Source organism: Neoarius graeffei, chromosome 2 (genome assembly GCF_027579695.1).
Source record: "Neoarius graeffei isolate fNeoGra1 chromosome 2, fNeoGra1.pri, whole genome shotgun sequence".
Taxonomy (NCBI): Eukaryota; Metazoa; Chordata; class Actinopteri; order Siluriformes; family Ariidae; genus Neoarius; species Neoarius graeffei.
In genome coordinates this window covers 13,905,393-13,916,949 of record NC_083570.1, presented here as the reverse complement: position 1 = coordinate 13,916,949, position 11,557 = coordinate 13,905,393, and the positions used below count along the sequence as shown (strand labels likewise).

General features: G+C 41.3%; 1 protein-coding gene across 1 annotated transcript; it reads right to left on the bottom strand.

Moving 5' to 3' along the window:
* Positions 1 to 371: 371 nt before the first annotated feature.
* Positions 372 to 7,791, bottom strand: LOC132881421 (tripartite motif-containing protein 16-like). Its single transcript, XM_060913875.1, has 6 exons — positions 7,093 to 7,791; positions 2,369 to 2,464; positions 2,001 to 2,234; positions 1,731 to 1,890; positions 1,113 to 1,172; positions 372 to 1,006 (listed from the first exon to the last, which is right to left on the bottom strand). Exons 1-6 carry the CDS (start codon positions 7,681 to 7,683, stop codon positions 468 to 470), a joined length of 1,680 nt encoding a protein of 559 aa, XP_060769858.1. The 5' UTR covers positions 7,684 to 7,791; the 3' UTR covers positions 372 to 467.
* Between the last annotated feature and the right edge of the window lie 3,766 nt (positions 7,792 to 11,557).

Sequence of the window (11,557 nt, the reverse complement as noted above, 5' to 3'; positions counted from 1 at the left end):
AATATTATACACTTGATGTATTGCTATAATTGAGACAGTCAGTAGACAGATAATATAATGAGATACAGACAGAAAAACACATTACTGCGATTCATTTTCATTTCCTCTGAGATTACAATATGATAAGTTTGTCGAAGTGATACAATGATCATTGATCTAATATTAATAAAACTGTAAAGCTGGAAAATTTCATTTGAATATTTAAAAAAAAAATAATGTGCCAGCAATTATAGCAGTTGTTTATGATAATGCAGATGATTGGGGTTTTTTTAATTTTCTGATTATTTTTATATAATGGTCACAATTATAATATTAAATCTCCTAAAAGACAGAAAATGATCTAATATAAATAAATATTAGGAAATCTAAAATACTTTCCTCATGTTCCATCTTTATTGGACTTAAACTCTCTATATAAAAGTAAAGCTGTTCATCTTAATTTTAAAAATGTCAAATCATTTAATATTTTATTTTGGATCACACAATCTCACAGTTGATCCACAATAATGCAGCCAGAACCCAGCGTATAGAGGCTGAGTGAATGTGGTGTGGACTCTGCGGAGGAGCTTCATCGTGTCAGAGACGCTGTAGAAGGACAGAGTTCCTGCACTGTGATCCACATACACTCCTATTCTGGAGGGGGATGGAACTCTGAGATCAGTCTCAATGTTGTTGTGCCAGAAAGAGAGAGGAGAAGAAGAAGAAGAACACTGCAGACTCCAGGACTGATTGTTGAGTCCAAACCAACACTCATTACCCGGTCCTTTCCTTCTGATGTCTTTATATGAGACTGATATGAACACATATCCCTTACTGCCCCACTCCACCTCCCAGTAACAGCGTCCACACACTCTCTCCTTACACAACACCTGACAGTAGGAGTCAAATCTCTCTGGATGATCAGAGTACGGCTGATTTCTCTCACTGCGCGTCACCACTCTGTTCTTCTCAGACAGAATGAGGTGATAATGTACTGTGTTGGGATCCAGAGTCAGATCACAGAAATCTAAACACATGAGAAATGTGAACATGTTAGATATTAATCACAGCATAGATTTATGTGGAGAGTGAGACACTGTGTGTGTGTGTGTGTGTGTGTGTTTTACACGTACAGTGCAGAAAATCTTCTCTGCTCTTTGGTTCTGAGGGTAAAATCATCTGAACTGCTGCAGCTGTGGAGACACAGAAACACAATGGAGATGAAAAATCAGGTTCTGTAAAAGACGGAAACAGTTTAAAGTGATACAATTTGTGCCTGATGTTTAATCAGCGTTTTATTTTAGAAAACACATTCTCTAGGTGTGGGATTTAAATGTGATTTTTGAACGACGGAGAAATAAACTTTATTAATAACATGAGCACGAGCAGAGAGCTGCTTTGGAACTAATGACTACAGAATAAATGTTATGACTGAATAAATGTTATTCATATGACTTATGAACTCTCTCTCTCTCTGTCTTTGGAGGAATGTGTGAATAAATGTGTGTGTGTGTGTCCTCTATACTTTATTAATAGTACAATCACTGAAAACAAAACAGAGGCTTTGACACTATTAAGACCTGAATAAAAAGTGTAAGTGTATAAAATCATCTTTCCAGTCGAGAGCAGCAATAACAGGAAGTTCACGTCATCATCTGAAATCATTTCTGTGTGTTTTGGGGAAATCTGATGTCTCTCTTTACTGTGCTGCAGAGAAAGTAAAGATTTCCCAGCAGGACGATTTCTCTCACCATGTTCAGGGATTTTGATGAATTCCTCCTGGCAGAATTCCTCGAGTCTCTTTTTCAGATCAGAGAGAGATTTCCTCACTCCATCAAATGAGAGATGTTGATTGACAGTGATGCTGGGTGAGTCCTCACGTCCAGAAGAGACACAGAGAGACTGGAAACTCTACAGAGAGAAAGAAAAAAACATCATGGAGAAGGAGAAAGGTGGAGAAATATTCATGAGATTATTCAGACTGGTGTGTGTGTGTGTGTGTGTGTGTGTGTGTGTGTTACCTGGAGGAAATGGATGTGATCGTGTGTGTGTGAAAGCTGCTCCAGCTCAGTGACTCTCCTCTGAAGATCAGCAATCTCCTGCTCCAGTTGCTCCAGGAGTCGTTCAGCTCGACTCAGTTCAGCCTTCTCCTGATCTCTGATCAGCTCCGTCACCTCCCAGCGCTTTTTCTCCATGGAGCTGATCAGCTCAGTAAAGATCCTCTCACTGTCCTCCACTGCTGTCTGTGCACTGCGCTGTTAGGACACACACACACACACACAAGATTTAAAGCTCATCTATCATTCCCTCTCTTACTGGGACTGTAAATGACTCGTTGTCCATGTTGTGTGTGTTTCTAGGAGCAGCTCTGTCTCTGCTCACTGCTCACCTTTATAGTGTTCACAGCCTGTTTCAGCTCCTGCACCTTCTTCTGCTTCTCCTGGATTCTCTGCTGGGATTTCATCTGCTCCTCCTTTAACTCACTCTGTGAACATTTAGCTGTTTAGAGGTTTGTTATTTTTCCTCCACTTCCTCCTGCATCTGCTCCTTCTATATACATGAGCTCACACCCACACGGCTAATGTTGTTCTAATTGGCAGAGGAGAGATCTGGCCCAGTTATGCTGGCGTAGAGCATCGATGGGATTTAAACTCATCATCTCCTGACTGGAAGGTGAATGTTTTTTGCTGCATCATTCAGGAGGTTTAACTGTTAATGAGTTTATCACATTTTACACAGCAGTGTCTCGAGCTGTTCTGTAAAGCGAGTGTGTACTGTGTGTGTGTTTAATAGTTGTGACTTGTGTGCACATGCTTAAGCTGTAAAAGTCTGGATGATGGTGCCACACCCAAGATTTGCCCTCTGAACAACAATACATTAAACATTCTCTTAAAGCAAGACAGACTTTTGATTTCATAAAATCAGTGAAATTTAGTTCCCTCTGAAATTTGGTCATTGTGATTCATGTTTATTTCTGTAATATCTCAAAAAATATCAGGCCCTTCTGAGGCTGGGAAGTTATTTAATTTGAGGGGATTAAAGCAAATAATGTGCATGAAATTGCGCGCTTTGCGCAGTCAAGTAGATAGACCGCTGTGCACATGTTTTCATCGTATGGGCACTGACCCAGTTACGTCATTTTGCTGTGAGACGAGGAGCTAATCATAACATTCACATTGCAAGTTCAGTGCTCAAGTTGTGACAGAAAATATGACGGCGCCAATGGATCCTACACATCAAATGCTGGTTCATCTGTTTCTCCCTGTCGTAAATATTATAATTAGTGAATAAAAGGCTGCAATTAGACCAAATATGTATCTTTTTGAGGTGAACTTGAGCCTGGTCACTCATCTTGTTGAAGCTCGTTTTTCATTGAGCGTATTCTAGCCAATAATAATTTGGCAAAACGAAAATTATGTATTGATTTCACAATGTAAATATTATTCCTGTGCATTACATAGTTTTCGTAGAAGGTCCTTTTTTTATCATTGCGATGGTGAAGACCGCTGAGTGAAAATGTGTGTAATTAGACGATACACCTATATTGCACAACTTCTGGTGAACAACCTCTCGATTCACTATCATACTGTGCACTGCATTTCACTGAGCAAGACAGTATACAATTATTTTCACTGTGGCAGTGGGGGCGTGGGCAAGCACTGGTTTATGAATGGAGAGTGAGGCCTGTGCTGTGTGTGTGTGTGTGTGTGTGTGTGTGTGTGTGTGTGTGTGTGTGTGTGTGTGTGTGTGTGCAGTGAGGATCTCTTCCCCTGGCTGAAATCACATCGGTACTGTGACACACAATTTATTTTGAAACTGCTGAAAAGCGTGTTTTGTGTTAAGAGACAGTTTAAAAAATAAATGAACGTGACATTGATCCCGCCTGCCTGTTTCAGTGTCCACTATATCATGAAGCCATTACGTTCATCTTTTTGATTTTTGTGTTTGCTAATGTTTTTGCCAAGCATAGTGATCAGAAGTAATAGTTTTGGGAATACGAACCCTCCACTATCTTTGTAATGCCACTAATAGACTTTCCTAAACTCGACTTTAGTATAACCTCGTGAATTTCCTGTATAACCCACCCGTTTCAGACATGATCCCGAGGAGAGAAAAAAAATCCCTAAAGTTTGATTGAAGGAGTGATAGGATAGAGATATAAAAAGTCCACACACCCCGTTGAAATGATAGTTTTTTCTGATCTAAAAAAAATGAGACCACGATAAATCATTTCAAAACTTTCCCCCCTTTAATGTGACCTATAACCTGGACAATTCAATAGAAAAACAAACAAATCTGTTAGGGGGGAAAAACATAAAATAAATCACATACAATAAGTTGGTTGCATAAGTGTGCACACCCTTAAACTAATACTTTCTTGAAGCACCTTTTGATTTAATTACAGCATTCAGTCTTTTTGGGTCGGAGTCTATCAGCCTGTCACATCTAGACTTGGCAATATTTGTCCACTCTTCCTTGCAAAAGCGCTCCAGATCTGTCAGATTGCGAGGGCGTCTCTTGTGCACAGCCCTCTTCAGGTCACCCCACAGATTTTCAATTGGATTTAGGTCTGGGCTCTGGCTGGCCCGTTCCAAAACTTTTTTGGGGTCATTGTCATGCTGAAAGATGAAATTCATCTTCAGCTTTTTAGCAGACACCTGAAGGTTTTGGGCCAAAATTCACTGATATTTAGAACTGGTCATAATTCCCTCCCCCTTGACTAAAGCCCCTGTTCCAGCTGAAGAAAAACAACCCCAATACATGATGCTGCCACCACCATGCTTCACCGTGGGTATGGTGTTCTTTTGGTGATGCGCAGTGTTGTTTTTGCGCCAAACATACCTTTTGGAAATTTGGCCAAAAAGTTCAACCTTGGTTTCATCAAACCATAACACATTTTCCCACATGCTTTTGAGAGAGGTGATGTATATATTTTTGCAAAATTTAGCGGGGCCTGGATGTTTTTCTTTGACCCTACCTCACAGTCCAGACATATGGAGAATATAGGAGATTGTTGTGGCGGCACGGTGGTGTAGTGATTAGCGCTGTCGCCTCACAGCAAGAAGGTCCGGGTTCGAGCCCGTGGCCGGCGAGGGCCTTTCTGTGTGGAGTTTGCATGTTCTCCCCGTGCCCGCGTGGGTTTCCCCCACAGTCCAAAGACATGCAGGTTAGGTTAACTGGTGACTCTAAATTGACCGTAGGTGTGAATGTGAGTGTGAATGGTTGTCTGTGTCTATGTGTCAGCCCTGTGATGACCTGGCGACTTGTCCAGGGTGTACCCCGCCTTTCGCCCGTAGTCAGCTGGGATAGGCTCCAGCTTGCCTGCAGCCCTGTAGAACAGGATAAAGCGGCTAGAGATAATGAGATGAGATGAGGAGATTGTTGTCGCATGTAGTACACAGCCAGTACTTGCCAGAAATTCCTGCAGCTCCTTCAGTGTTGCTGTAGGCCTCTTGGCAGCCTCCCTGACCAGTTTTCATCTTGTCTTTTCATCAATTTTGGAGGGACGTCCAGTTCTCGGTATTGTCAATCAGTGCATTTACATGCACATAGAGAAAATCGAATTTCTGCCGTAGCTCGACTGAAATCGAAGTTCTAAATGCCATGGAAACACCTTAGCTCGGCTGAAATCGAACCGAACTGGATATTTCGTAATCGAGCTACGCGACCTAGATTATGCGATTGTAGCCGAGCTACTTAGCGCATGTAAACCCTGTCGAGCTACTTACTTCAGCACTGCCCCTTCCGGAAGTGACGAGTGACGAGACCACAAGCGGGAAACACAACAGCCTCGGTCGGCATGACACTTCACCTTAGCCGCCACTTTATTAGGAACACTTGTGTCTGGGCATGTACGCACCCATTTCCAATTAGTTGGTAAGTTATTAGCATGTTAGCAGGCTAACAGTTAATATGTTCACCATTACAGATCAACTTCAACTTAGTGGCCATTTTATTAGGAACACTTCTGTTTGTACATACAAACACTCTTCTTGTGAAAACGGAACTGATAACTTTGTTTATACTCTTGAATAGCTCTTCTTCATGACGACAACCGGAAGTGGACCAACACGATGGGGCGTGTAGCGCCACCTGTGGCTTGGGTGCACAATGTACCTCACACAATAGCTCGATTTCCTTGTGTGCATGTAGGATTGGATTTCTCTGGCACCCCTGCTGGGACCCTTAGCTCGATTACCGACAGCAGCTCGATTTGGATGTGCATGTAAACGCACTGACTGTTGTCCCATATTATCTCCACTTCTTGATAACTGTCTTCACTGTGCTCCATGGTATATCTAATGGTGTGGAAATGTTTTTGTCCCCTTCTCCTGACTGATACCTTTCAACAATGAGATCCCTTTGATGCTTTGTAAGCTGTCTGTGAATCCTGGCTTTTACTGCAGGATGCAACTGAGTAAATGTCTGAACTTTATTTGGGGTTAATCAGAGTCATTTTAATTGATGGCAGGTGTGAACCCCAAAAGACTGAATGCTGTAATTAAATCAAAAGGTGTTAAACGCAATTAGTTTGGTCCGGCGTTTCCTTTCCTTCCCAATACAGTCTTTTCTTCTCACTTCCTGTTACTGTAGTCGGTCTTCCATGTTTCAAGCGCGCAGTCACATGTTCTATTGTTATCTCAGGTTGCAAATTTGTATCCCACAATGTGTTGCGAATGGCGAAACCCCACCATGTCATGCGTGACGTAGTATCTTGGTTTAGCTCACCGTGAGGCAAGAAAAAAATGGCAGAGAATTTAGGGCCACAGGGCTCTAAATTCATGAATTGTTCTTTTAGGGAAAAAAGTAATAAAATTTGAAGTCTGTGATTCGAGTTCAGTAGCTTTTTGTCCACTAACAAAACATAATTGGGTGTCAGGGAAAATTCTATTTATGGCCTAAATTAAAAAAATCTGAAAGGCAGTCTACCTTTAATGATGTTATATTACACTTTAAAAATCTTTTAGTTCATTGGCAAATCTTTCTGATGAACAAACAATCGTAACATTTTTAAACCTTCGATTAATTTGTAACCAGATTAAAACATCTGATTGTAGACACGAGTAAAATTAGGATGAATTCGTTCTGAAAGTGTTTCTAAAACATTCTCACCTGTTTTTCAGTTCTTTCCGCTGCAGCTGCGACTGTGTCATGACCTCTGTGTTCATGCATCGTACAGAGATAACAGATGAAGCTTTGGTCAGTACGACAGTAGATCTCCAGCACTTTATCATGCTGAGAGCAGATCTTCTCTTGTAGATTTCCAGAAGCTTCGACTAACTTGTGCTTTTTCAATCCAGGAACTTCGTAGTGAGGTTTCAGATGAGTTTCACAAAAGGCGGCCAGACACATCAGACAGGACTTGACGGCTTTGTGTTTTCTCCCGGTGCAGAAATCACACTCCACATCTCCAGGTCCAGCGTAACAGTGAGCAGGAGAAGCAGCTTGGACTTCAGTCTTCTTCAGTTTCTCCACCACTTCAGACAGCATGTTGTTTCTGCGTAGAACAGGCCTTGGTGTGAAAGTGTCTCTGCACTGAGGACAGCGATAAACTCCGCTCTTCTCATCCTGATCCCAGCAGTCATTAATACACACCTTACAGAAACTGTGACCACAGTGGATCGTCACTGGATCCTTCAGTAGATCTAGACAAACTGAACAGAGGAACTGGTCCTGATCTACTGAAATACTGGCCTCGGCCATTTTCCTGAACTCACGCACTGCGAGACAAAGAGAGAGGAAGTCTCTAAGTTTCTTTTCCTCTGAAATGCAAAGTCATTTCCTGGTTGTGTGTGTATGACGGAGAGAGAGAGAGAGAGAGAGAGAGAGGAGGAGCGCAAAGACAGAGTTCATGAACGTTCCTCTGTTAACCATTTCTTGGACACAGTTTTTTCTGAGGCAAAATATAAACCTCCAAACTGCACAATATAACATTCTGTACAGCCATGTGAAAAAAATAAGTACATCCCATGGAAATTGTGAAATTGTTGACTTTTCTCAACACATTAAACAAGCAAATATTTCACCCTCTTTGATACAATGCTTGTAGATAAACATGATATACTCCAATAAACAACACATAAAATCGACATTTTATCCACATTTTCTTAATTTAAATAAAAAATATATAAATAAAAAAGTTAGGACACCCTAGAAAAAAGTATGTACACCCTTACATTTATCATACTTTCAAGTCCATAAAATTAGAACCAGGTGTTCCAGATTAGGTGCCGTTGATTAGAACCTCCTGCAGCTGTAAGTGCAGGTGGAACCTGTCTTATTTAAACCTGCCATCTAGGGTCTGGCATTCTCTTTGCTTTTGAAGTGTGTGGTTTCATCATGCCAAAATCTAAAAAGTTCCCGAAGGACCTCAGAAAAGTGTTGCGGGTACCAATGAATCTGGCAAGGGATTGAAAAATATCTCGATGAGAAATTAATAATTCCACTGTAAGGAAAATCATCTACAAGTGGTGTCGATTTCAATCAACTGCCAATTTGTCCAGGACTAGCCGCCTCAGCAAATTCAGCCCAAGAGCAGACCATTTGATGCTCAACAAAGTCTCGAGGAATCCCAAAATTTCAAAACTGGATCTCAAGGTAACTCTTGCACCTGTTGGTGTGAAAGTGCACACATCTACAATCAGAAAGAGATTGGACAAATTTGACCTGCATGGGAGGCATGCCAGGAAAAAGCCTGTGCTGTCCAAAAGGAACATTAAAAGAAGACTACAGTTTGCCAACGAACATAAAGGAAAAGACAAGGCCTTTTGGTCTCACATGCTCTGGACAGACGAATCAATAGTAGAGATGTTTGACCACAGTAAGAGTGCACATGTGACAGACCAAAGAACTTTTCAGCAGAAAACCTCATACCATTAGTGAAGCATCATGGTATGGTTTGGTGTTTCTTCACTGCCTCAGGGACTGGGAAGTGTGCATTAATGGATTTAACTATAAATTCTGAATCCCATCAAAGAGTGTTTGAAGATAATGTGAGGCCATCTGTTCAAAAGTTGAAGTTGAACCAGAGGTAGACCTTTCAACAAGGTAACGATCCTAAGCACACGAGCAAATCAACCAAGGAACTGCTGAAAAAGAAAAAATGGAGGGTTATGGAATGACCTAGTCAAAGCCCAGATTTGCACCCCATTGAAATCTTGTTGGGAGATTTGAAAAGGGCAGAACATACAAGAAAACCCTGAAACATCTTGCAACTGAAGGAATTTTGCATGGAACAGAGGTCAAACATTTCAGCAATCTGATATCAGAGACTGTTGGATGATTTGGAGAAACACCTTCAAAAAGTTATTTCTGTTAAAGGGGGCACTACTAGATTTTGAAGTAAAGGGTGTACTTACTTTCTCCATAGAAGAATATTACATCTATTTGTTATTGAATAAATCTCTCGATAATTCTATTCAATAAATGATTGAAAGAGCTTACTTTTCCTGCTGTTTTGTTCAAGTATCTCACCTTTATCTGGAGGCACTGTATCAAAAGAGTGAAATGTTTGCTTGTTTAAATATGTTGAGAAAAGTTTCTAATTTCCATTTGATGGACTTATTTTTTTCACGACTGTATGTGTAAGCTTGTACACTGGTCTGTGCAACACTTGCATACATTTTCCAAGGAATCTATTAATAATCTAAGGACCTCCATACTAAAAGTAAATCCGTCGGTACATCCATTTAACAATTGTTCTGTTTTCATAAATTTATGACTCATTAAGACTAATAAATAAAATAAATCACAAATATTGTGATGTGGATGCTTTCACATAAAGTAAAATGAAAATAGTATACATACCTTAAAAGAGGAGAGGGGAGAAAGAGCCGAGAGGGGAGAGAATGCATTTAAGATCCAGCACAGAGCTGTTTGTGTGTACCTGTGTGTCTGTGTGTGTCTCAGAGTGAGACTGGGAAGCGATAAAATAGCTGACAAGCGAACGCTGATAGTGAAGTGAATAAAGCAGTAAAAGTACATAGGCAACTTGGCTCCATCACATTAGTCTCTCAACCCCGATGTGTCACACTGGTGCCAAAACCTGGGACCGATGCTGACAGTGGCATAGCCAGGATTTTTTACATGGGGTGGCCAAAGGGGGGCCAAGGATATCCAGGGGGAGGCCATGCTGTGACTAAATAAAAGGGAGGGGGGGTCCAGGGGTCCTCCCCTTGGAAATTTTGAATTACCGTAATTCCTCAAATAATAGCCGGGGCTAATATTAACAAAAAATTAGTTTGGACCAGACTATTAATAGGGGCAGGCTACTATTTGAAGGAGGCTTCTAATTTTCTTTTTAAAATCCCAGCGATACTGTCATTTGAAAAAAAAACAAAATGAAACTCAGTTTTTATACATTTATTAATTGTTACTTATTTAATTCATACAATTTCATTTGTTTTTAATTCATACATGTCTTTAAAGTGTTCGTTTTTTGTGGTTTACAACAGAATCCACCAGTATTCGCCCATTTTACATTCAATAGTTATTGCATTACAACAGAACACATTGCAATATAATTAATATAAAAAAAAACGTATTTGCTAAACATTGACAAGAGAAACCAACTCAATCCCATCCTCTGAACAGGAAGATTCAAAGACAAAGAAGAAAATACCATGAGGGACAGACAGGCCACACACACACACACACACACACACACACACACACACACACACACACACACACACACACACACAGAGACAATGCCTGTATCAATGCCTTAATGAACCAGCAAACGAACTCTTAACAAAAATCAGGCCTCAATGTGATGCTACTCTTCAACGTTTTCATTTCTCTCCACCTCATCATCACTCCCATCCTCCTCTATCAAGTTTTCATTCTCAAAAGTCTCTCCCTCATCTTCCTCCTCCTCCATAGCCACCACTGCCTCAGTCACTCTGGCCTGCTGTAGCACGTCTTTCCCAGCTGCACACGATTGCCCTGCCTTCAAACAGTGGACCATATCATCCTCAGTCCCATCTGCAGCCACAGTGATGCCACACACCTTATAAGAGAACACAAGAAACACGTTTTTAAACTAGGTTGCATTCATAATTAACGGTATGCTTCCGCAGATGATTATCAATGAAGGGCACACACTGCACACACACTACACTCACCTTGAACGACCGCTTGATGAGGTCTGCATCCAGCGACGCCCACGCTGCTCGGACCCAGCTCACGATGGTCCGTTTGTCTGCTGCCCTCATATTCCCTCCCTTGGTAAAAGTTTTATTTCCCTCCTCTGCCAACCATGCGTCATACGACTGCTTCAGATGAGCTTTAAAACCCGTCTTCGTTCGTGTACCCAGCACCTCAGAGTAGCCTCCATCTCCTCACTGACAGGTCGCCTCCCCCCGCCTTGTAGTCTGGCTCTCTTCGGAGAAATTAGTCTCGCTGCATCGGTGAGTGCTTCCTTCTGCTTTTTCCATGCCCTCACCTGCCTGGCATCGATGTTAAAATGCCTAGCTGTCTGTTCTCCTGAATTTTCTTCGGCGTATTTCAGTACTTCCAGTTTAAATGCCACAGTGAACTTGCGTTTCGGCGCCATGTTTGCAGTTCTGTGTTTGCC

Coding starts and splice junctions, on each gene's coding strand:
- LOC132881421 (XM_060913875.1), bottom strand. CDS start 7,683: ATGGCCGAGGCCAGTATTTCAGTAGATCAGGACCAGTTCCTCTGTTCA. Junction 2,235..2,368: donor AGGCTGTGAACACTATAAAG/GTGAGCAGTGAG, acceptor GTGTCCTAACAG/CGCAGTGCACAGACAGCAGT. Junction 1,173..1,730: donor CATCAAAATCCCTGAACATG/GTGAGAGAAATC, acceptor GTGTCTCCACAG/CTGCAGCAGTTCAGATGATT.